At 42.4% G+C, this 25,918-nt stretch overlaps 1 protein-coding gene and 7 non-coding genes across 8 annotated transcripts; 5 read left to right on the top strand and 3 right to left on the bottom strand.

Moving 5' to 3' along the window:
• The first annotated feature begins 6,440 nt into the window (after positions 1–6,440).
• Trnag-ucc (transfer RNA glycine (anticodon UCC)) lies at positions 6,441–6,512 on the top strand. The gene has a single exon. It is a non-coding gene; the product is annotated as a tRNA-Gly (tRNA).
• A 5,036-nt stretch (positions 6,513–11,548) lies between these two features.
• Positions 11,549–11,620, bottom strand: Trnag-ucc (transfer RNA glycine (anticodon UCC)). The gene has a single exon. It is a non-coding gene; the product is annotated as a tRNA-Gly (tRNA).
• A 268-nt stretch (positions 11,621–11,888) lies between these two features.
• On the top strand, positions 11,889–11,960 carry Trnag-ucc (transfer RNA glycine (anticodon UCC)). Its single transcript has one exon. It is a non-coding gene; the product is annotated as a tRNA-Gly (tRNA).
• Positions 11,961–13,896: 1,936 nt separating this feature from the next.
• Trnag-ucc (transfer RNA glycine (anticodon UCC)) lies at positions 13,897–13,968 on the top strand. The gene has a single exon. It is a non-coding gene; the product is annotated as a tRNA-Gly (tRNA).
• A 468-nt stretch (positions 13,969–14,436) lies between these two features.
• Positions 14,437–19,395, top strand: LOC126377472 (uncharacterized). Its single transcript, XM_050025206.1, has one exon. The coding sequence runs from the start codon at positions 14,437–14,439 to the stop codon at positions 19,393–19,395; it is 4,959 nt and encodes a 1,652-aa protein (XP_049881163.1).
• A 2,370-nt stretch (positions 19,396–21,765) lies between these two features.
• Positions 21,766–21,837, bottom strand: Trnag-ucc (transfer RNA glycine (anticodon UCC)). Its single transcript has one exon. It is a non-coding gene; the product is annotated as a tRNA-Gly (tRNA).
• A 3,285-nt stretch (positions 21,838–25,122) lies between these two features.
• On the bottom strand, positions 25,123–25,194 carry Trnag-ucc (transfer RNA glycine (anticodon UCC)). The gene has a single exon. It is a non-coding gene; the product is annotated as a tRNA-Gly (tRNA).
• A 138-nt stretch (positions 25,195–25,332) lies between these two features.
• Positions 25,333–25,404, top strand: Trnag-ucc (transfer RNA glycine (anticodon UCC)). Its single transcript has one exon. It is a non-coding gene; the product is annotated as a tRNA-Gly (tRNA).
• Positions 25,405–25,918: the final 514 nt, after the last annotated feature.

Below are 25,918 nucleotides of genomic sequence, written 5' to 3'. Positions count from 1 at the left end.
CAAACTTATTTAAAAGTCATTAAATAAAAGAAAAAAGACTTAATCACAACATGCAGGGGTAAAAGCAGTTGAACACTTTTTTTACTCTCATACATACATTCACAGTGTAACAGCCTCCGTGGTCTAGTGGTTAGAGCGTTAGGCTCACGATCTGAAGGTCCGGGTTCGATTCCCGATGGCGACATTGTCGAAATCACTTTGTGAGACTGTCCTTTGTTTGGTAAGGACTTTTCAGGCTTGAATCACCTGATTGTCCGAAAAAGTAAGATGATTCCGTGCTTCGGAGGGCACGTTAAGCCGTTGGTTCCGGCTATTAGCCGTAAAAACACCTCCACCAACCCGCAGTGGAGCAGCGTGGTGGAGTATGCTCCATACCCCCTCCGGTTGATTGAGGGGAGGCCTGTGCCCAGCAGTGGGACGTATATAGGCAGTTTATGTTATGTACATACATTCACACATACACTCCCACCCGTTATCCCTAAACGCCTAGGTGGTTTAGTGGTTTGAGCGTTGGGCTCACAATCCGGCGGTCCCGGGTTCAAATCCCGGTGGGGACACATCACAAAAATCACTTTGTGATCCCTAGTAGTTCGAGAAGCTCTGTGGCGCAGCGGTTAACGCGCTCGGTCTGCGATTGTTGAAGTAAAGCAACTTTAGCAAAGGCCGGTCATTGGATGGGTGACCACAAAAAAAAAGTAAGGCCCGATCTCCCTATCCATCCATAGGGAAGGCCCGTGCCCCAGCAGTGGGGACGTTAATGGGCTGATGATGATGATGATGATCCCTAGTTTAGTTAGAACATTACAAGCTGATCACCTGATTGTCCCAATACAGGTTAGGCCACATACCTCCGAAAATGCATTTCTCGCATTTTTTTACGCACGTATGTATTAAGAATATAAAAAAATAATAATAATATAAATTACAATTACCGTGACATTCAATAAATTAGTTTCGCTATCTTGAACGATATGAATCCAACAATTAATTTCATTTCCGTTATCAATAGTCGCCATTGACACGTAATTCCTTAGACATTGTTATTTCTGGAATATTCGAAGGTATTTACACAATAGAAGAAAAGCGAGGAAGTAAACAACAATTTAACGTATACATAATCGTTAGGTATATACAGGGTGTTAGTGACATCGTAACGAATACTGAGGGATGATTCCTTTTTTTGACGTGACTTATTGTAGATTTGCCGCAGATGGCATTATCTTCTTGGCCGGACAAATGGGGAGCGCTGAAGGCTCTCACCCGGTACAACGTTTAAGACAACAGGCCTGAGGGTGCCCAGTTGGGCGCGAACCTCGGCTCAGAGCGTCAGGGATGATTCCGGTCATGATGTGAATGTGGGTTTCCACACGATGTTCAAAATATCAAACAATGTGTCAAATTCAAAGTATTCAGTGGAAACAAAAGAAATGTAACGTTTCCAAAACATTTCACTACAATGTCATTAACAGTGGAAATACGGATATGACGCAACGCACGGACAACCAGACCACAGTATTATGTCCATAATTCAATCATTACCGTCATGGAGTGATGCGTTTGAATGACTCTTTTGTGCTTATTGCGTCATTCTGCTCATTTAACGGGATTATTCGTTATAGGTAAGTACTGGTACTGATTCCTGTTTATTTTTTTGACGTAACTTTTTGTAGATTTGACGCAGAAATCAGAATCATTTATTTAACGTAATTATCATGGATAAACTTGTTGAAGGTCAATGTAACATTTTTGAATTTACGTCATTTCGCAAGATGTTATTTATGGCTGAGGAGAAGAAATGACAAGAAACTGCAACAGCAACACATCTTTTAAAAACCAATGAGGGTATACATTACAAGTTATTTAATAACTAGATACCAGACTTTTTTATCATTTTAAAGTAGGTAAGCTAAACATGAGCTTTAAATTTAATTTCTGACAAATTAAAAATATTATCTGATATTTTATTGTAAAAAAGTAGATGTACCCCTAAAAAGATGAATTTAATTTAATTTACTTAAACTAGAATTTTTCAGATGGCATTAACTACTTGGCCGGACAAATGGGGAGTGCTGAAGGCTCCCGGAAGAACGTTTAAGACAACAGGCCTGAGGGTGCCCAGTTGGGCGCGAACCTCGGCGCGTCGTCTGAGAAGAAAAATATTTGAGAGAATTACGGATAGCGATAAGCGCTGATTGAGGGAAATCGTCGACTACGCCGGCGGGGTCGGTATCGGGGTTCTGAAGTGTTTGGTGTCGCGAGCTGATTGGCCGCCTCTAACAGTCTGAACTAAAGAAGTAAATGATGAAGTAGTACAATGTACCTACTTAATTGATTTTAAGTTTACAGGGTTCTTACCGCGTTTAAAATAGGGATATGAGACTCCCGATATTTCGAATAATATAATTTTAAACGCGATAAGAACCCGTTATTATGTGTTTTGATTTTAGGTACTTATTCGTGCTAATTCCAGTACACAACATCTAATTTTATTAAAATAGACTTAAAAGTTACCTATTTTCAAAAAGGGACGGTAATTGCCCGGCATAAAATTTATGGAACACACGTCAATTTTAAATTAGGAGGTGTCTGCAAGAATCAAGATTTCAATTTCAGTTGATTGTATTTTTTTTATATAAAACACCTTGAGTATTATTGCTTCTTTTTAATTAACTGGAACAACTAAGCTAGGTTCGCTAGTAGAGTCATAATTAATAAGGCTTCAATAGTTAAAGATACGGAGAGAAAAATATGTTGTAGGAATTGAACGGAAGACGGACTAAATGCTAAAAGAAGTTACTTTTATTCAATGTTTTTAAATAAGATTACTTTATCACGCCCAAGAACACATAAAAACGCCTACTAAAAAGTTTACAGCAATGTACAATATCATTTAAAACGTATTGCTAAATTATTTCCGCAGGCACTTTAAACCGAATCACTTTGAAACATAATACATTTCATTTGAATCAAACAAATGCTAAATATAAGTTAATATGCACTTGAAAAGCAATAATAGTGAGTTCAAAGTAAGCACTTGAGTGATTGTTTGGAGATTATATTCAAGTGGTTGATGTTTTGATGGCCAAGAATTAATAGATTGTATTGTAGGTACCCTTCGATCATATACCTTCCTATTTCATTTTATAGATGTATTAAGGAACTTATGTTTAAGGGGTTTTCAAGTGGACGTGAAAATAGTCACTGTGGTTCTGTGGCACACCGGCTTGCTTCTCAAAAGGGGAGCGCCAGTTCGAATCCCAGTACCGAACTTGCACACATCATCATCACCAGCCCATGAACGTCCCCACTGCTGGGGCACGGGCCTTCCCTATGGATGGATAGGGAGATCGGGCCTTAAACCACCACGCGGGCCCAGTGCGGATTGGTGGTTACTAACGACTGTTAATGCAGCCGGGACCAACAGCTTAACGTGCCTTCCGAAGCACGGAGGAGCTCGAGATGAAAACTTTTTTTTTGTGGTCACCCATCCTATGACCGGCCTTTGCGAATGTTGCTTAACTTCAACAATCGCAGACCGAGCGCGTTTACCGCTGCGCCACCGAGCTCCTCGAACCGAACCGAACTTGCACCAATGAGTTATTAATTTATCTTAATTGCAGTTTCCACTGACACAGTTCGCTCGACCATTATAGGCTCATTGGTGCAAGTTCGATACCGGGGTTCCAATCAAATATAAGTATTTTTTTTTATTTTGGTTGTCCTTTTGTATATTTCGACTCACTCCGGATAATTAAAATAAAAAATGCAGACATGACAAAATATTCATTTTTACAGAGAGAACTTTTTAACGCCGTGTTTACCTCTCGTTAAATATAATGATTTTGGCAAGAGCGTGTCCGGATGATATAGACTGGGTTCCGTCAACGAATACTTTATTACTTAATTTTTTACATTATTTTAAGTAGTATTTATGAACATTAAATCAGAAATATATGTTAGCAAATCAAATCAATTTATTTGCGAGAACACATTGAATACAAAAAAAGCCAATGAAAAAATCAAATAAGTAAATCAGAAATAAAAATGAGATTTTAATTTTGTTCTTCTTAGACAAGCTCTATTTATCTTTAACCCAGTAAAATATGCATTGTATTCTGATTACTACAAGTTCAGTTTTTTTTTTATGGCTGATTCCTGGTAGTGGTTGCCTGGAAGAAATTGCTTCAGAGCAATAAGGCCGCCCATTTGTAAAATAAGCCCAGTTGGTAAATGTTTTATATTGTGCAATAAAGTATATTCGATGTGATTTGGTTTGATTATTTTCGGTCGTATCTACCCCAATGGGGATTAAAGGCGTGAGTGCATGTATGCACGTGCTCTGTGTCAGTCTGTGTGAACCCCAGCCAGCTTTACTTGGCGCTAACGAGAGGGAACGACCCAATTCAGCGATGCACTATTAGCTCTCCGCTTCACAACACATCATTTGTTCCACGATTTATCTTAAGACTTCCCTAAAACAGCCGCTTCAAGCCGACCAAGGGCCTGTTTAATAAAACTTACAATTGTAAATGACAATGACAATTTGATTTACATTGCGGAGTGTGTGATCACGAATATTTTGCAGTTTCATATTAGCTACGCAATGAACATCAAATTGTCGTTGTAATTTAGAATTGTAAGTTTTATTAAACAGGCCCCTGGTCGTCCGCCGCCGGAAGCCATTCTATTGGCAAATTCACATCTGAATGTGATTTTTCAAAAAGGCGCTTATTTTCACTACAAGACGATATGGTATCGCTGATATATAATAATCATATTATTATTTTAGGTATGTCTTTTTTTTTGAGCCGGAAACAACGGCTTAACGTGCCCTCCGAAGCACGGAATCATCTTACTTTTTCGGACAAACAGGTGATTCAAGCCTGAAAAGTCCTTACCAAACAAAGGGCAGGCTCACAAAGTGATTTCGACAAATCGGGAATCGAACCCGGACCTCCAGATCGTGAACCTAACGCTCTAACCACTAGACCACGGAGGCTGTGTTTATAAGTATTATTATATAAAATAAAACTTCGGACGTATCCCCAAATTCATCTTTCACTTTCGCAGGCTACAGGCGATCGATTGGTTACAGCCTACAGCTGTGACGTTAGAGAGAGATGCACATAGCATTCTCCATGTGTCAGAGAGAGAGAGGTAGAGTCAGATAATTCGTATGTTTCATCTAGATTACTATTGACCAAGTCATCAGCTTGATTAGACCTAACTTTTGACGTTTACATAGATACCTACGTACACGGCACTGTACAGTCATGTGCAATATCATGTACCCACTTTAGAACTTGAGGAGCTCGGTGGCGCAGCGGTAAACGCACTCGGTCTGCGATTGTTGAAGTTAAGCAACTTTCGCAAAGGCCGGTCATAGGATGGGTGACCACAAAAAAAAAACAGTTTCCATCTCGAGCTCCTCCGTGCTTCGGAAGGCACGTTAAGCCGTTGGTCCCGGCTGCATTAGCAGTCGTTAATAACCATCAATCCGCACTGGGCCCGCGTGATGGTTTAAGGCCCGATCTCATACATAGGGAAGGCCCGTGTCCCAGCAGTGGAGACGTTAATGGGCTGATGATGATGACTTTAGAACCCTGTCGCACTATCATATTTGACATTTAATGAAACTTACGGATTAATTTGTCGAAAAAGTTAATGTGACACGGTTTCAAAGTGTTTACATATTAGTACTCGTGTCCGTACGTGCTTGTAGCGGGATGTAAGTGATATAGTAACGAATACTAGAGGGGATGATTCGGCTCATGATTCTACTTCTTCTTCACTATAAACTTTCCACAATTAAACACAGCATGCAGCTTGTTTCTAGCATGTGAAACAAATATTAATAAACATCTCCCCTCAATCAACCGGAGGGGGAGGGGGGATCATACTCCACCACGCTGCTCCAATGCGGGTTTGTGGAGGTGTTTTTACGGCTAACACCTGTATATACTTATAACACTTTTTAACGGGTTCTTACCGCGTTTAAAGTAGGGATATGAAACTCCCGATATTTCGACACTGTTGCAAGATCAATGATCACGGGATGACTGTTGAGATTGGAGTGGAGTAGGTAGATCCATAATTTCATGACATATCTGTCTACCCTCTTTCTTTGCCGCCGTTATTATGTGTTTTAATTATGATAACCGCGTAAACTTAAAGCCCGCGTGATGGTTTAAGGCCCGATCTCCCTATCCATCCATAGGGAAGGCCCGTGCCCCAGCAGTGGGGACGTTAATGGGCTGATGATGATGAAACTTAAAACCTTTATATACTTACCTCTGCCATATTTTATTTTACTGTCTTACAATGTAATTTCATTTTACAATGTGCCAACTGAATAAATATGATTACAACACAGATTAATTAAAAACAAACTACATTATTGAGTTCGTTCAAGTTGCTTATTTATGTTACTCTAAACACATGCGTTGGTGGTGTAATGGTCAGCATAGTTGCCTTCCAAGCAGTTGATCCGAGTTCGATTCTCGGCCAACGCACTCTTTTTGGAAATTTTTGTTTTCATTTTTGTACCGTAAACTAAGTAATAAGTAGTTGCATGTATTTTTTTGCAGTCATTAAAGAAAGAAACGTCCATTAGGGATTATTATCATCTTCCCAGTGTTATCCTGTTTTGACAGGGTTCGCTCACTTGAATATTTTGACAGGGCCGGTTTTTCACAGCGACTGCCTGCACCAGACCTTTCAACCTGGGAAGGGAGGCCGATCACATACTTACATTCGAAAATTATTTGCGGGTTTCCTCACGATGTTTCTCTTCACAGTATGCACAACAAAGAGTATCAAGTGTTCTTCCAACTGACTACCACGCCTCTAACAGTTACAGTTAAAGTGAATCCGAGAGAAACCAACGGTTTAACGTGCCTTCCGCAGTACAGATCATCTTATTATCGGACAATCAGGTGACCAGCTTGTAATGTCCTAACCAAACTAGGGATCACTTTTTGATTAATAATAAGCTACTTGACAATGTAATCCTATGAGATATTTTTGTACGAAATGTCAAAACAAAAGTTTTCTTTGGAGTTTGTATGGAAATACTGTCCTGTGACGTCATCAATAAAAGCCGTCAAACGTCGTACCCATTGTTACCTATTTCGTAAATAAAATTCGAAAATGACCTGTGTCTATTTCTTCGACCCAGTCAAATCTGTCACCGTGGAAATCCACGGTTTTATTATTTCTCGTTGTGGGCTATGGAGTATGCTCCACGTTCCGCCATTACAATTGTAGAGTAAATAAACAAATACCGGAACACCAACAGTCCGCGAGATTACAGCGCTGAGATCGTACAGGGTGTTAGTTACACCATACTGAAAATTTTGTAGGTTAATACACCCAGTTCTCGCCAGTTATGCTTAAGTCCCATTGGTTGAAAAAATATGTTGCTGTTGCAGTTTCTGGTCATTTCTTCTCTTCAGACATAACACCATGCAAAATGACGTAAATTCAAAAATCTTAAATTGATTTTAACAAGTTTATCTGTTAGGCGCGAGCCTATTGCCATTAATCGAGCACATGTCCTGGAAACAACGTGATACGTACGAATGTCTTATCCGCCTGAAACTACTGCAGCTTCTTACAACCTGTATGGCCGGTGGAAAGTAGCTGCAAGAAAAGCCATGACGCTATGATATTAGCCACACGTACTCAAAACAGAATTATCACCGTGTTTTTTTAAATCCATCAAGATATTATCCCAACAACACACCCTGTATAAAGAGGGAGTGACGTCACAGTCTTGTCGTATATTACTGAGAAGCCGACTCATTTCGTGCGTTCCATTATGCTGTGTTTCTAGCTGAAAAAGAAACAAAAAATATACATGTTTACAACATGACATAGAAGCTCACGCTCACGACTATGTCACCATTGGGGTAGTCAGAGTTACGTCCTTTGCAAGATGAACTAAGCACCCACACTTCAAAGGCCAACATGATAGGTGGTGTATCTCCGTCTATAATAAAATAAAATATCTTATATGTTTTGTTTATATGTTGTATGTACCTATAAATTTGGCTTATGTAACAGTCTAATTCCTGATGTAACTTTTATTTTCTTTAATATTTTATTATATAAGCTGTTGGTGTACCTTTTTATTAAAAAACATATACTTATATTTCAGACTAAGATTGTCCATAAGATGTTAGTAGTTACACAGACTTAATATCTATGTTAGTTAGTAAATAGGCAATAAACAAGTTTAGGCCCCTTTACTGACTTACGCGTAAAAAAACGTGCAAAAAAAAAGTCGGTAAAGCGACGTAGAACAGCCGAGTCCATCCTCTCGGCAATCATCCTCAGGACTCCGTTATCGCTCCCCAGCATTCGCAACAACACCGAAGCAGTCAAACATTCAGACTAAACTGTCTTAAGGGGCCTCTACGTGTTGGCTTCGGCCCCACGCACGCTTTCCAAAAGTCCGGGACTCCATAGGCCCGTGATATGGAATTGACAAACTGAATAATAATAAGCAGTAAATATACAGGGTGTTAGTGACATCGTAACGAAAACTTTGAGGTATGATTTAGGCCATGATTCTAACTTGATATCAAGTGGAATTTTCCGTCGCAAAAGTATGGAACGGAAAATAATTTAAATAAGCTCTAAAATTTTCATGACTTCTCCGACAGGAAATTACACTTGATATCGACTCAGAATCATGGTCTGAATCATCCCCTTCAGTATTTGTTACAGTGTCACTAACACCCATACCTACTTGTATGGCTACTGTATGTACTTGTATGGGGTGTAAGTGACATCGTAACGAATACTGAGAGGGATGATTCAGCTGATTATTCTGAGTTAATATCAAGTGGAATTTTCCATCGCAAAAGTATAGAATTGAAAATAATTTAAAAAAACTAAAAAAATAACATGAATTTTGCGACGGAAAATTCCACTTGATATTAACTCAGAATCATGGTCTGAATCATCCCTCTGAGTATTCGTTACGATGTCACTAACACCCTGTATATAATAAACATAATGTCGCACTGTAATAGTGTACCAAACAGTTTTAAATTGTATTGCGCGCACTTGACGGCAGAGTCACCGCAGCGGCGCAATATTACAATGCGACATTATGCCGCTGCTCTTTTCTGCCGCGCGGCGAAAAACTCGTAGTGCCTACACACTCCCGTTATCCTTAACAGGGTAGCCACCATAAAAAAACACTAATGTCCTTTAATGGGTGGGGGTTGAAAATCAGTGTTGCCCTCTGAGCAAATAATCGCTGAACCCTGACCTTTTTTCGTTTGACTGCGGCACCCATGTACATTTGTATTCTGTTTGTTTTTGTTTTATTCTTAGGTAATTATAAATGTACTTATAATGTGTGTTGTGGTTTGTCCGAATAATAAACGTTTTTATTATTATTACCTACTACTAAGATGATTTTAAATTTTCCTGTAAATAGTATATAGGTGAGTTGAAGACGATTCAAAAATAAGCCCCTTAGCTACTGTTTACAATTACATAGTACATCCCTGAAGTGTAACTTAACATTGTTAAAGTGACAGTAACTTGCCTGTTAACTGGCAAGTACCTATGTAAACTGCGGCAAAACTTGCAGTCTCGGTTTAACCGAACTTATGTTCGATACAGCGAGCGTTTAGTATAGATTATTTGCACCAACACAAACTTAGAATCACGCCTGTATACGCGAAGGGGTAGGCAGAGATGTAATATAGTAAAATATACACCACTCATCGCTAGATATGTGCCATCATTCAGCGCTTATCGCTATCGACCCACTAGGATCGATTAATTCTTTCAAATATTTTTCCTCTCAGACGATGTTCGCGCACAACTGGACACCCTCAGGCCTGTTGTCTTAAACGTTGTAACGGGAGCCTTCAGCGCTCCCCATTTGTGCTGCCAAGTTGTTAATGCAATCTGCGGCAAATCTACAATAAGTCACGTCAAAAAAAAACTAGTTATATTTAAGTCCCATGTAATAGAGTCTTAAAAATACTGAAAACCTAAGTGATATCAATTACTTATGATTCAAATATGAATTCAAACTCAAAAGTCCAATTCAGTGGTTTAGACCCCGACCCGGGATTTTCAGTGATTCAAGCCTGAAAAGTCCTTACCAAACAAAGGACAGTCTCACAAAGTGATTTCGACAATGTCCCCATCGGGAATCGAACCCGGACCTCCAGATCGTGAGCCTAACGCTCTAACCACTAGACCACGGAGGCTGTTACTTACTTACTTACATTAGTAAGTAGTAACCGGGACCAACGGCTTAACGGCTGCGATGTAAGTCACGCGTTCACCGAACAGGGCTATGACGGATTTTAACGGTATAAGTATTTTAATTTGCAAAATTCTTAAGATAACTCAATTAAAACTGAGACTAATAAAGTACTCAAGAATCATTGTAATGGATAAAATTATTTCATTTTTAACTGCCTTCAGAGAGATTTAATGATAATTTTATTTTATTATTTTTATTAATTCAATTCTCCCAGACGACCTCCGTGGACCAGTGGTTGAGCGTTGGGCTCACGATCCGGAGAACCCGAGTTCAAATCCCGGTGGGGACATATCACAAAAATCACTTTCTGATCCCTTGTTTGGTTATGACTTTACAGGCTGATCACCGACCTGATTGTCCGAAAGTAAGATGATCCGTGCTTCGGAAGGCACGTTAAACCGTTGGTCCCGGTTACTACTTACTGATGTAAGTAAGTAGTCGATAAATGAGCCATGTCAGAAGCCTTTGGCGGCTCAATAGTAACCCAGACACCAGGGTTGATGAGGTTGGTACTCGACCTCACAACCCACACGATAGAAGAAGAATTCAAACCTATTCAGGTTTGTTTAGATGTGCATATGTCCTAGTAGAGTTGAAAGAGGAAGGCCTAACCATACATACCGCCGATCAGATCCAGCCGGGTCTGCATGATAAACGCGCCGCGAATTATATCGAGCGCTTCGACCAATAAACTATACCAATGCTATCTACGTAGATGGAGGTCAAACGGCTATTGGTCAAAGGCCTCGATTTATTTATTCACATTTCTTTACATTTCACGACTTTACAGTGCAGAAGCGCCAATGCGCCGTGAAACTTTTAATATAAACAATAATAATAAAATAATAAGTAATTCAATAAAAAAATATATTTATTATTTTTTTATTTTAATTAAATTTTTATTCTTTCGATATAATTAGCGCCGCGCGCGGCGCAATTCTCATGCAGACCCGGCAGGATATTTAAAAAAAACGCCAAGTCAAGAGTACTGTAAACCGTCCAGTCTGCATATTTTTGGAATATGTAGCCTGGAAAGTGTAATGACTTTTCATTAGTCATATAATTATACTTGACTTTGTCATTAGTATATATTATAGTAATTCATTTTTTTGTAATTAATATATTATATTTTTTTATTATTTTACAATTACTATTATTTGCATGTTATAATTAAAATGTTAAATGCTGACCAACTGCAATGATACAGTTTAGTACAGTCATGCTTACCTAGGCTAAAATTCTGCAAAAGAGTGCGTTGGCCGAGAATCGAACTCGGATCAACTGCTTGGAAGGCAACTATGCTGACCATTACACCACCAACGCATCTGGTAAACCACATTCAAATTACAGGTTTCTTTTTTCGAACAATAATTGCAATTAGCGACCCATTGTCGCTATTGTTTCATATACACACACGTAGGTTAAACAGAATATTTGAAGAAACTTTAGTGAATTTCATTTCCTCTTCTTCTTCTTCTATCGTGTGCGTTGTGAGGTAGATTACCAACCTCGGCAATCCTGGATGAAAATTGAATCATTATTACATATTTTATATTGCAGATGTTTCAATATTTTATTTTACTCAACACAAGCGTTGGTGGTGTAATGGTCAGCATAGTTGCCTTCCAAGCAGTTGATCCGAGTTCGATTCTCGGCCAACGCACTCTTTTTGTTCTTTCTGAGGTGGGTAAAAATTCAATGTTTTTATTTTTAGTTGTTAATTATGCAAATATTGATCATCTTTTGTTATATCTTGTTTTTTTTTTAATAAAACGTGAACAGCTTATTTACATCTCACTGCTGGGCACAAGCCTCCTCTCAATCAACCGGAGAGGGTATGGAGCATACTCCACCACGCTGCTCCACTGGAAGTTGGTGGAAATGTCTTTTACGGCTAGTAGCACGGAATCATCTTACTTTTTCGGACAATTAGGTGATTCAGGTTGCAATGTTCTCTCCAAACAAAAAACTGTCTCACACAGTGATTTCGACAATGTCCCCATCGGGAATCGAACCCGGAACTCCACGCTCCAACTACAGGAGCTGTTGATTCATAAGCTGGTGATTATGTTTATATAATGAACAATAAAATACATACCTAATAGTATATCTATTCAGACATCACGAATTGTCTATCACATTTTCTACATAGCTACTACGAACATAGCTGCTACGAAAATGCATTATTTCTGCTACGCCGTAGACATCTGCCAATATGCATCATCTGCTACGAATGGCCTATTCCGACTTTATGCACCAAAAGCACCAAATACTGCCAAAGAGTATAAAAGAAGTATTATTTAGTGCACTCTAGTCTATTTTGTATATAAGTGTACGACTAAATGTTTTTGTATGAGGTTTTACGAATTATATAAAAGGTTTTTTTAATGAGTATTTCCAAGAATGATAAGATATTGAACAGCCAAATTACGGAAATAATAACAACATTTGTTTTTAAGAGGTTATTTATAGCAGCTAGATATTTAGTTTTAGGCAGATGAGGCGTTTAACTAAAATTATAATTAAGTATTAAAAAATGGATCTGAAAAATGATAATGAAATGATATTGGTGAATGGATCGATCTAGAGGTCCGGGTTCGATTCGACATTGTCGAAATCACTTTGTGGGACTAACCTTTGTTTGGTAAGGACTTTTCAGGCTTGAATCACCTGATTGTCCGAAAAAGTAAGATGATTCCGTGCTTCGGAGAGCACGTTAAGCCGTTGGGCCCGGCTATTAGCCGTTAAAACACCTCCACCAACCCGCATTGGAGCAGCGTGGTGGAGTATGCTCCATACCCCCTCCGGTTGATCGAGGGGAGGCCTATGCCCAGCAGTGGGACGTATATAGGCTGTTTATGTATAGGCATCAGTAAATAGTAACTGGAACCAACGGCTTAACATGCATTCCGATGCACGGATCATCTTACTTTCGGACAGTCAGGTGATCAGCCTGTAATGTCCTAACCAAACTAGGGATCAAAAAAGTGATTTTTGTGATATGTCCCTAACGGAATTCGAACCCGGAGCCTCCGGATCGTGAGTCCAATGCTTTATTGGACTACAGAGGAGAAAATAACGTGGGAAAGGTCTAAAGCTAAAACTAAATTACGTTATTGGTTAAACAAATAGGCGGGCAAGGTACAATGAATTGTAAGCAGAGTAATAATAACATCCGTAGCCGCCGAACTTTATATTTCATATATACATTTACAGGCTTAAGGTCTCGCCGCACAGAGTAGTGATGAGACAGAGACAGCTCGTACTCTTTCACTTAAAAAAAATAACATAGAAAGGAGATTCTATGCAGGCCAGGAACGACCACCCTCATCGTTTGAAACCCATGATAGCCTTGTACGGAGAACGCTTGTCACTGGTTCTGGTGGTTGGTGGTGAATCCCGGCTCGAGACCTAAGCCACTGAATATGATTATTTGAGTTTTTTTTTTATAATACATACATAATAAAATCGACAGCTTGCACCGTGAAGTCTTTCCTTTCACACTTGTTATTTTAATAACAAGGCCATAATATAACATCTGTATACATAAAAGATGATTTCGTGTATATTGTACGAAAATTCAAGTGTGCCTAACACATGCGTTGGTGGTGTAATGGTCAGCATAGTTGCCTTCCAAGCAGTTGATCCGAGTGCGATTCTCGGCCAACGCATAATTTTATTTCTATAAACTTGTTAATTGGCCTCAAGAATACTTGCTGTAGGTACAACAACACAATCAGTAAATTTTAACTAGAAATACTGTAGCGGACGCCGCCACTAGAGCGAGACGGCGCCGCTAAAAAGGGACAGCGAAGGAAGCGCCGCCCCTAGAACGAGACGGCGATAATATTAGAATAGGATAGCTATAAGATTAGAACGTAAGACCCACTAGTTGTGATAGCGAAATTAGTAGCTAAGGTGGATATTTATATGAAATAAACGAGTTAGTTTGGAGTTAGTTAGCAGTTGATCCGGAAATTTGATCGAGCCTTTTATTTCCCCGAGATCCTGAACATACAGTCCACAACAGTTCCTGGTCCTTCGAGCCGGATTCAGATCGCCGAAGCACTTCATCGTGGGAACATCTGGTGCCATCGCGGAACGCGCTCAGTACCTCCCTGCCATTTCACCGATCCGAGATGGTAGTGACCCGGAGTCAGAGCGACGCTGTGGAGCTGGAGGAACAACGCCGCGAGGAAGAGCAACGGCGCGAGACCGAACGTCTCGCCCTCCAACGAATCGAAGAGGAACGTCAGAGGCGGTTATCTCAGGCACCCCCCGCCTCACCGACCGTCGCGACGCGCTCAGTCCGCGAACAACCGACGACTAGCGCGACGATCGAACCCGCGCCCCTCACCGCGGGCGCCCCGCACCTCACCGCGGGCGCCCCGCACCTCACCGCCGGTACCGCGCCCCTCACCGTCGGCACCGCGCCCCGCACCGCCGCCCCCGCTGCGACACGACGCGTTGCAGATACACTGCGCGGATCGCTCGCGCCCTCCATACGTTCGACGAATGCTACTGCGAGACTACGCTTGGCTGAATTAGAAGCCGCGGAACAACTGGCGAAGCTTGAACGACGCAAGATGGAATTAGAAGCCGATTTGATTCGGAAGCGTCTCGCCGTCGAACAAGAGAACATCCAAGAGGAAGAGAGCGCTCGTCTGCAGGAAGAGGACGTATGCCTGGGACCCAATGACCGGGTCGACGACTGGTTCATGCGCATGGACGAGACACGGGACGAAGAACAGAAGCAGACCCGTTTCGAGGAGAGAGCCAGACGCCGCGCGCCGCTACGCTCCTCGCCGACACCTCAACGCGCACCGCGTCATCTCTCACCGTCGCCTGAACGAGTGCGACGCCCCCGACAGTCGCCGGAACGTGTGCGACACCTCTCACCGTCGCCTGAACGAGTGCGACGCCCCCGACAGTCGCCGGAACGTGTGCGACACCTCTCACCGTCGCCTGAACGAGTGCGACGCCCCCGACAGTCGCCGGAACGTGTGCGACACTTCTCACCGTCGCCTGAACGAGAGCGACACCCACTACGGTCGCCGGAACGAGACCGACACCCGTCAGCGGAACGAAGACGCCGAACCTCGAACGCGAAGCAAGGCATCGAGCAATTGGCAGAGGCACTCGAGCGGATGGCGCGACCACGCATCCGGAACGTCGAGCTACCCATCTTCAGCGGCAACCCGAACGAATGGCTGCCCTTCAAAGCAACAATGAGAGATTCAACACGTCTCTACAATTTGAGCGCCGCCGAGAACCTACAGCGACTACGGACGTGCCTACGGGGGGAGGCACGCGAAGCCGTGGCGGCACTACTGTACACCGCAACCGATCCGAGCGTCATAATGAAGACACTGGAACAATGCTTCGGGCGCCCCGAGGTGCTGATCGACCGGGCGCTAGAAGAAATTAGACGACTACCGAGGTTGGGACCGTCTGCGATAGACCTCAATAACTTCGCGATCAAGCTGCGCAATCAAGTGTGCATACTGGAGTCCATCGACAAACGGGGCTTCATCCACAACCCACTGCTGGCTCGAGAAGTACTTGGCAAGCTCAGCCCGCATCATCGGTCACGCTGGTGTGACTACGCAGCCCTTCATGAAGAGGACAACGTTCCCGAGATCGTCATGATGTCCCGATTCCTGACACACGAGGCGAACTTAGCGATCTCCTTCATGTACGCCCCGAGTGCCAGCACCGTCGCCGCTGCTACTGCTCCCGCTGCGAACAGAAGCAAAGAATTAAAGGCCAGCACGAGTGGAAGATCATCATTGGGAAGAAAACCAGAAGCCATCTACAACACGAGCGAGCGAGCCGTCCAGTGCCCCAGCTGCGGAGAAGATCACAAGTTGCCGCAGTGCCAATCCTACAAGGCACTGACAGTCAACCAGCGATGGGACTTCGTGAAGGAGAGAGGTCTCTGCTTCAAATGTGTCGCCTCGAAACATCGACGCATAGCATGCAAGGCGCGGGTGTGCGGCGTGAACCAATGTCGCCGTCCACATCACGCTACGCTACACGAGGACCCGCCCGCCGCCGCAGCCGAACCGCAACCATCGACGAGTGGCCCGGAAACAGTCATGTCGGTGGCCACTACCGCCACTGGCCCGAGGACTGTCCTGCTGAAGGTCTGCCCAGTGATCGTGAGCGGACCACGGGGGGAGGTCTCCACCTACGCCCTACTGGATGAAGGCGCCACCGTCACTCTTATTGACAACGAGCTGGCGGAGAGCATCGGCGCAAGTGGACCCACACAGCCACTGAACCTGCGCGGTGTGAACATGGCGCAACAAGAAGAGGAGAGCAGATCAGTCGCGGTGCAACTCCGAGGCAAGAATGAACACGCACCGTACGGAATAAGGGCACGCACAGTGAAGAACCTTATTCTACACCAGCAGACCATCCCTAAGTCGCTACTGAGAAAATACAAGCACCTACGCCTGGACAAGAACGAGATGTGCTACGAGCTAGCACGCCCTAGAGTCCTAGTGGGGACAGACCACTGGGAATTGATCGTGTCCCGTGAACTTCGAGTTGGCGGCCCGAACGAACCCGCCGCATCAAGAACGCAGCTTGGATGGGTGGTACACGGATCCGTACCACGCAACACCATCATTCAACAAGGGAGCGTGCTGCATGTCTACGATGTAGAACGACACGGGGACACAACCGACCAGTACGACCGACGTCTCGAGCAACTCGTCGAGGCGCACTTCAAGATTGACGCACTGGGTGTCAGTCACAAACCGCTCGTGGGCGTTGCCAATCAGCGCGCTCGGGACATCGTGCAGAAGACGATGAAGAAGATCGACGGGGCCTACGAGGTTGGACTTCCATGGCGTCGTGACGACGTGACCATGCCTCCAAGCTACGATGCAGCCTTCCGACGTCTGAGAAGCATCGAGAGGAAGATGGACGCTTCACCCGACTTCGCCAAGCAGTACACGGCCCAAATGGAAAACCTGCTGAACAAGGGCTACGCAGCACCATGTGACGGTCATGAACGAGCGAGCACCGTCAGTTGGTTCCTGCCACACTTTGCCGTGCAGAACCCCAATAAACCAGGAAAACTACGCCTGGTTTTCGACGCCGCCGCACGCAGCCACGGTGTCTGCCTGAACGACGAGCTATTAGAGGGACCGGACCTGCTACTGTCACTGCAGGGGATCGTATTCCGGTTCAGAGAGAGACCAGTCGCCGTCACTGCGGACATACAAGAGATGTTCCTGCGTGTGAAGATCCGCCCAGAAGACCAACCCGCCCAGCAGTTCTTGTGGAGGGGAAACGACCGGAAGAATCCGCCTCGCTGCTTCAAGATGACGAGCATGATCTTCGGCGCGGCCAGCTCACCCTTCATGGCTCACAGCGTGCGAGACCACAACGCGCATGCTCACGCGCACACTCACCCACGTGCGCTGGAGGCCATCACACACAGTCACTACATGGATGACTTTGTGGCGAGCTATGAAGACATCGAGGAGGGCCGCCGAACCATCAGCGAGGTGATAGAAGTCCACGCAGACGCCGGCTTCACTTTGCGCGGGTGGAACTCCAACTACGAGGGAGTCCTGGACGAAGTGCCCGTAGAGCTTCGAGCGACCCAACCAACGCAGCTCGGAGGAGAGGGCCACGCCGAGCACAAAATACTTGGCCTCTACTGGAACGCAGGTCGAGACGAACTGGGGTTCAACACGTCGCTCAATAGAGTACCGGACGAGGTACGAACACGAAGCCGCGCGCCTACGAAGCGAGAAGCTCTCAGTGCGGTCATGAGCATATACGACCCGCTGGGACTCCTGAGCCACTACACGATCCGAGCGAAGATCATCCTTCAGGGCCTATGGCGTCTTAAGTTGCCATGGGACGAGCCGATCCCGGAAGAAGAAGCCGGACAATTTATGAGCTGGTTGGCACAGCTGGAAGAGATCGCCCGGCTACGACTACCACGATGCTACGAGATGAAGAACCATCAGCGCATCGAGCTACATATCTTCTGCGACGCCAGCGAGCAAGCATACGCGACGGTGGCCTACTGGAGGATAGTGCGCTGCGACGGAAGCATCGGGGTCACTCTGGTTGGCGCCAAGTCAAAGGTGGCGCCGCAGCGAACACAAACGATCCCGCGACTGGAACTACAAGCCGCCGTCATCGGAGTGAGGTTGGCCGACACGCTGAAAAAGGAACACCGCATCAAGATCGACAGTGTCACCTACTGGACGGACTCAGCGACGGTGATACACTGGGTGCGGAACGACGCTCGGCGCTACACCCCATTCGTGGCGCACAGGCTGAGCGAGATCGCAGAGCTCACCCAGAAGGACGAATGGCGATGGCTCCCCACTACACACAACGTAGCCGACGACGCCACAAGATGTCATGGGACTACAATCAGCGTGAACGACCGCTGGTTTCAGGGGCCAGACTTCTTATACGAGTCACCGGAACACTGGCCCGCTGAACAGTCATCGCACATCGAGGAGGAAGACGTCCTTCACACTGGGACACGCGATGGACAGAAGGAGGACTGGCTACCTGACCCTGGTCGATTCTCCAAATATGAAACACTGATCAGAGCGGCGGCACGGGTACTGGCATTCATCGACATGTGCCGCAAGAAGACAAAGAACCTGGAAGTGGAGCACTTGGAACGCGCCGAACGAGCACTCCTGCAAAGAGCTCAGCGTGAGAGCTTTAGCGCTGAAGTAGAACGGACTCAAGCAGGGCGCTCCATTCCATGCGACGAAGCCGACCGACGAGCTTGGCGAGCAAGCCAGGCCCTCGCCGACCATTTCTGGCAACGCTGGCTGAAGGAGTACCTGCCGACACTGGTACCTCGAGGCGAGCCTACGAACAACGACGCCGGGCTGAAAGAAGGAGACATCGTAGTGGTAGTTGACCCGACACTGCCACGAAACGTCTGGCCAATGGGGGAGGTGATTCGGACCTTCATCGGACCTGACGGCGGGATACGAGTCGCCGACGTCAGAACCAGAACGGGAATCTTCAGGAGACCAACGAGGAAGCTCGCCGTGCTGATCAAGAAGGAGGCTTCGCAAGCTACGCCGGGGGGAGAGATGTAGCGGACGCCGCCACTAGAGCGAGACGGCGCCGCTAAAAAGGGACAGCGAAGGAAGCGCCGCCCCTAGAACGAGACGGCGATAATATTAGAATAGGATAGCTATAAGATTAGAACGTAAGACCCACTAGTTGTGATAGCGAAATTAGTAGCTAAGGTGGATATTTATATGAAATAAACGAGTTAGTTTGGAGTTAGTTAGCAGTTGATCCGGAAATTTGATCGAGCCTTTTATTTCCCCGAGATCCTGAACATACAGTCCACAACAAATACCTACTAGTTTACCTAGCTTACGTTGCTTGTTAGAAACAGAAACTTCAGTTCAGTTCACTTAAAACAAAATATTACAATATGAAAGCTTAAGTACTCATATCAACTTTTAAAGCCATAAACCGCCAAAGATAAAACGTGCTTAACTCAGTTTTTTCAGTAACGAGCGATCTCTATCTCGTTAGCTACTCTGTGTGCACCCCATTTAAGATGTAAACACATAAGTATAGTCTACAACCCCTGTGTGGGGGAGGGTAGCGGCAGTCTCCGCGGCATAGCGCCGCCGAACGGTCGCGAGGCGCTTTCAACTCCATTTTTTTTTAAACCCACCAATCACAGGCAAATCCCCTTTACCACAAATTAAAACTTAAAAAGACCTTTCGTTTCCCTCATTACACTGTTCCAAATTGGAAAAAAAAATACTTGACGTTCGAAATTCGCTCACTGCGGTCGAATTTAGAACGTCAACTGTTTTCGTATGGCATTCGCCAAAAATTCCTAAATGCTTCCTTCCCACTTTTTATGATTTTTTCTTTTTATTCCGTGCTTTGTTTTCGGTTTGTTTTTGAGTGTGTGTTCTGTTTAGACGATGGAGTAATATTGTCAATTCCGGAATGCCTTGTGGATAGTACTGAGTTAGTTCAAGTAAGTTGATAGCAGCTTATTGATTATGTACGTAGCAACTTGGTTGGATAATATCTTTGTCAGGTTACGTGGTTTGTTCAAGGTGTACTTTAGTTTCTGTTGGGTAACAAATAAAAATAATAAGTATTATACGACTAAATTGACTGATACTGAGTATCGCAAGAAGTTTACAGTACAATATTGTTATTATAACATACAGACAGATAAATATTGCTCTACTATCGTATGGGCTATGAGGTAAATTACCAACCTCAACAACCCTGGTCTCAGGGTTACCATTGAGCCGCCTAAAGGCTCATGTACCGTCTACGTACTTACGTCAGTAAGTAGTAACCGGGACCAACGGCTTAACGTGATCCGAAGCACCGATCATCTTATTTTCGGACATTCGGGTGATCAGCCTGCAATGTCCTAATCAAACCAGGGCACACAGAGTGATTTTTGTGATATACCCCCAGCGTGATTCAAACCTGGGACCTTCGGATTGTGAGCCCAACGTTCTACCACTGGACCGCGGAAGCCGTTAGATAATATTAAATCCTGTTTCATTATCATAGTAGGCAAAGACACAATTCCCCTAAAGACTATTTGCAGCCACACTTTGGTATCTATTCACACACTCACTCACACTCACTCACGCACGCACACACACACACACGCACTCACTCACTCACACATACACACACACACACACACACACACACTCACACACACACACTGCAACCTTTTCCGAATCTATTTTTATATTCTTACTTAATTACTTGTTTCATTGTAATTAGTTCTAGCTTTATTTTTAACTTCATACATAAGATACTACTGCATGCTGTCTCTAATGTAATCGCTCATTTTTGTTTTCCACTACTATTGTCATTTTACTGTATTAGTTCTTAATTTACATTATATAAGTTTACTCTTATAGCTCAACTTATGTGGCCGAACCCTGATTACCAAGTCACAGGCCTGTGTGCTTAGTTTGGTTTATCAGAGTTCAACAATTAATTTGTACAACTTTGCTTCTTATAAATAAAATAAATAAAAAAAAAATAAAAATATTACTTGGTCGTACGACAGTACGGCACAGTGGTTTCATTCTACAGCGGCATGATGTTAAGGCCCCGCATCCACTGGGCTGCGTACCCTCAGCGCTCCCGTCTGTCCGACCAAGTAATTAGCACCATCTGAGGCAAACCTAATCACGTCAAAAAAACTAAACTTCATCATTTTGTCAAGAATGAACTCCGAGAGTTGAGTATTTCAGTTATTTTTAAATGAAACATTGAAATGAAATTAAATGAATTTTTAATCCGGTTGTAATTTTTTTTTCTAAAATATCTCCTACAGTATGCTGAATGACGTTTATACGTTTTCCTTTGCTTAGTTTGTATTTTTTTTTTATAAGATTAATGTGTCCAAACTATGGGTGGTCCCTAATCAAGAGTACTCAGATAAAATAAAAAAATGCGTTGGCCGAGAATCGAACTCGGTTCAACTGCTTGGAAGGCAACTATGCTGACCATTACACCACCAACGCAATTAATTAAAGTTACAAATCTTAAGATTGCCTCAAAATAAACGTTAAGATGTTTAAGCCTCGTTTTCATGGTATTTGGAATACCAAAAATAATTACCTCCTACTTACAAAAATAGTTATTAATTTGGAGTAGATTCCGTTAAATATACATACATAAACTCACGCCTATTTCTTACCGAGGTAAGCAGAGACTGGAATTCCATTGGAGAAAGCGAGAGAAGCAAATTTAAAAAAATATTTAAATATGTTTTTATATATTTTTTAATTATAATTTTGCTTCTCTAGCTTCCTCCACATTCATCAAATCGTTTCATAGACGCACGCCGGTTCAGAGTAGATCGTACTGAAGCTTTCATAAGGACATCTCCAATTTGGTGAAACAATTCTATTTATTTTAATTACAACCTGTCATTCGTCTAATCCGGCCAAAATGGAAGGGACGGGAGATTTCGAGCTGTAAAATGAAATTAATTTTAATAAGTGCGAGAGCTATGCTTATTACATGCTTGTTTAGGGTCAAAATGACATTTATCTTTTATTTATTTATTTTTATTTATATAATATTTGGGAAACCAACAGCTCTTAACAACTATAGCAAAAATATCATACTTAAAAACTAAGCCAATAACAGATTTCCACCTATATATCTTATACATTTATATATCTCTTCAGATTTCAGTTTTATTTTATATATTATAATAATAATATTATTTTATATTATATTATAATATTATTTATTTTATATATAATTCATATTACAATTTTAAGATAGTCTTGTTTATTTGTTAACACCGTAATTCATACCTAAATATATACAAAATCTCATGCCTAATGAAGCCACAAGTGACATAGCATAACCTCACAACTATATCCCATTCGGGGTAGTCGGTACATCCATCGCAAGATGAACTAAGTACCCACACCTCACTTTCTGTTAGACCAACGTGATAGGTGGTGAGCCGTATTACCGTCAGTAATGGTCGAGCCAACTATGTTAGTGAAAATTGCACTTGAGATAAATTAATAACTTATCGCTCAAGTTATCAGAAGATAGCTTGCAGGATGTGATAAAACGTATGGTGATAGGTGATCATCATCATCACCAGCCCATTAATGTCCCCACTGCTGGGGCACGGGCCTTCCCTATGGATGGATAGGGAGATCGGGCCTTATACCACCACGCGGGCCCAGTGCGGATTGGTGGTTATTAACGACTGCTAATGCAGCCGGGACCAACGGATTAACATGCCTTCCGAAGCACGGAGGAGCTCGAAAACTTTTTTTTTGTTGTCACCCATCCTTTGACCGGCCTTTGCGAAAGTTGCTTAACTTCAACAATCGCAGACCTAGCGCGTTAACCGCTGCGCCACCGAGCTCCTCAATACTTGCCGATCATTTTAGAAAGAACACAATTCCATTCCATGACTGGAAAGATATGCAATAGAACGCGTTCGCGTGGTGTGTCAGAATAATAATAAATAATAAAAAAGTTTATTTAGGTAAAATCTACGACACAATGAAAGAATCGTAGTAAATGAAAGTCTCTGCCTACCCCAATTGTAAATAGTTGTGATTCGCTTCTGCCCGCGGCTTTGCTCGCGTTAAATTCGGGGTAACACGATTCCCCTTTCCTAATGTAAGTACCAATTTTTAGCTTCCTACATTGAAATTTGCAAAAATAAAATTTGACCCCCTCTTTGAATGGGTTGGAGGCAGATTTCCAAAAAAAAAAGATGAGTGTTTTTTTTGTTGGTCACAAATAGTCCGCATAACAATTTTTGACTTTCTACCTTGAAAATTGCGAAATGCTCCATGCAAACCATCCCTCATTTCAGGGAAATGGGGGTTAGAAAGAGTCAAAAGATATGTCACTATTTCCCCCTATCCCTATAACTATCCCACTTAAAAAATCACGTCAATTCGTCGCTCCTTTTTGCCGTGAAAGACGGACAAATAAACGGACACTACACCATCTTTCCCATTTACAATATCTTATAATATATAAATTTTACCGGCGAGCAGTCCTGCATAAAACCAACTTTTTATGGCAGTATCGATAATATTTACTATTATTATATTACTGTCAATCACCTGAAGCGACTTGCTCAAGTAAACTATCGAGTAACTGTTTAGTCAACTAGAGCGTTAAGGCATACATAAACGAGGCACGACACAACTTTGTGTAATTAGATTACAATTAATTTTCCATTGTCGTGAACAGATCGGCTCATTCAATCCGTTTATAACACTTGTGTTAATAGATATTGATTATGTATTATCTGTAACAAGCAATAACAATACATGATTACATAGTATAGATCTCTTGGCCAGATCTTTGAATTAATCATTTCATGATATGGTCATATTTCATAATTCATAAAATAGAATATCATTCATTGGGCACATCATGACGTAGTTTAGCCAGATCAATGAACACAAAAAGTTTAATGATATGAACAACTAAATAATTCATGATTGTTATCAGTGGAAACCTGTAATTAGTTTTCAACTGTTATGTTTTTTGTCTACTTTCTGTATTTTATAACTGTTGGATTTCCTTAAATAAAATAAATAAATAAATATGGCCAAACGTTGGCAATCATATCGTAAAATTACTAATATTATCCACCGGTAGTGGCGTTGGTGTCGATTTTATATAAATATATTATACTTACACATAATATATAAAGGATATACTTACAGCGATTCTATTTTCCCTCGGCAATAATCGCATTTTCGAATACTAATTTTCATATTTGAAACAGAATTTGAATTCAGAACCAAATGCTTTATAGTTCTTTTGTTTACGCGGAAATCAAAATATAAGAATAATAAAGTACTCAGTTCTGAATTCAAATTCTTATACACTATAATCTGATAATTGATGAACATGGAAATTTGCATTCGATTGTATTCGGAAGTGTGATGACTGGTATGCGACGACATAATAAGTTTTCCTCCACAAAGCCAAAATATTTAACGAACAAGTACCTAGTTTTGAATTCAAATTCAGATTAATAATCACAATTTTGAACTGAACAGAATGATAATCAGTCATCAGGGGGTCTAAAAGGACATATTGTAAACATCTAAAAGGGCATATTGAAAAAATGTAAAAAAGACATATTGAAAACATCTAAAAAGGAAATACTTGTTGCAATTTGTGATTTCCACATATAAAACTAAGTGCTCTATGTGAACAAATGTCAAATATAGCAATTCATATTACAGTTTTAGATGAAAAGCTTCAATTATTTATTAAAATCAAATTCTAATCAAAAAGATTGCGTTGGCCGAGAATCGAACTCGGACCAACTGCTTGGAAGGCAACTATGCTGACCATTACACCACCAACGCATGTGTTAAGTACAATTAAATAATAAAACATCTGGAATAATAATGATCCATTCATTAATAATGAAGAACAATATAATTATTGATTGAATAATTATAATTCATAAATAATGGATCTATAATTTGCTTCACTGAACACATGCGTTGGTGGTGTAATGGTCAGCATAGTTGCCTTCCAAGCAGTTGATCCGAGTTCGATTCTCGGCCAACGCATATTTTTTGTGTGTTTATCAATTTTGTGAAAACTCACTGCTTTATATTTTCAACTAATTATACTTCCTCTTCATTCCCACAATACTCCACTCTGTGATGACTTCGTTTTCTTGAATTGACCCAGGCATCAAACCCGGGACCTCTGTCACAGAGATCGTGATGATTTGTTATCGCTGCTGTGAAAATTATCTTTCTTCTTCGTCTTAATTACTTGAGAAAAGTTACAAAAAGAAAACGAACAAACAATTAAAAACAAAATCTGCGTCCGTCATTTGAAATGGAATTTCTAACTTTTACGACTTGGAATATTTTATAACAAGATAACATTTTCTGTCGTTAAAGAAATGTTTTATGCCTAATATCTACGAGTACTGCAAACTCTGCACGGCTCCCACGTCGCGTTCGTCGCGAGTTATAACGAGGGTTTTGAGCAATAAACGCAGCGAATGATATCTACGTGGATAGACGGCGAGCGTCTACTAGTTAAAGCCATCGATAGCATTTGCGGAGCGGT

Source organism: Pectinophora gossypiella, chromosome 23 (assembly GCF_024362695.1).
Source record: "Pectinophora gossypiella chromosome 23, ilPecGoss1.1, whole genome shotgun sequence".
Classification (NCBI taxonomy): domain Eukaryota; kingdom Metazoa; phylum Arthropoda; class Insecta; order Lepidoptera; family Gelechiidae; genus Pectinophora; species Pectinophora gossypiella.
The sequence above is the reverse complement of the archived record's forward strand: the minus strand, read 5'-3'. Positions and strand labels throughout refer to the sequence as shown.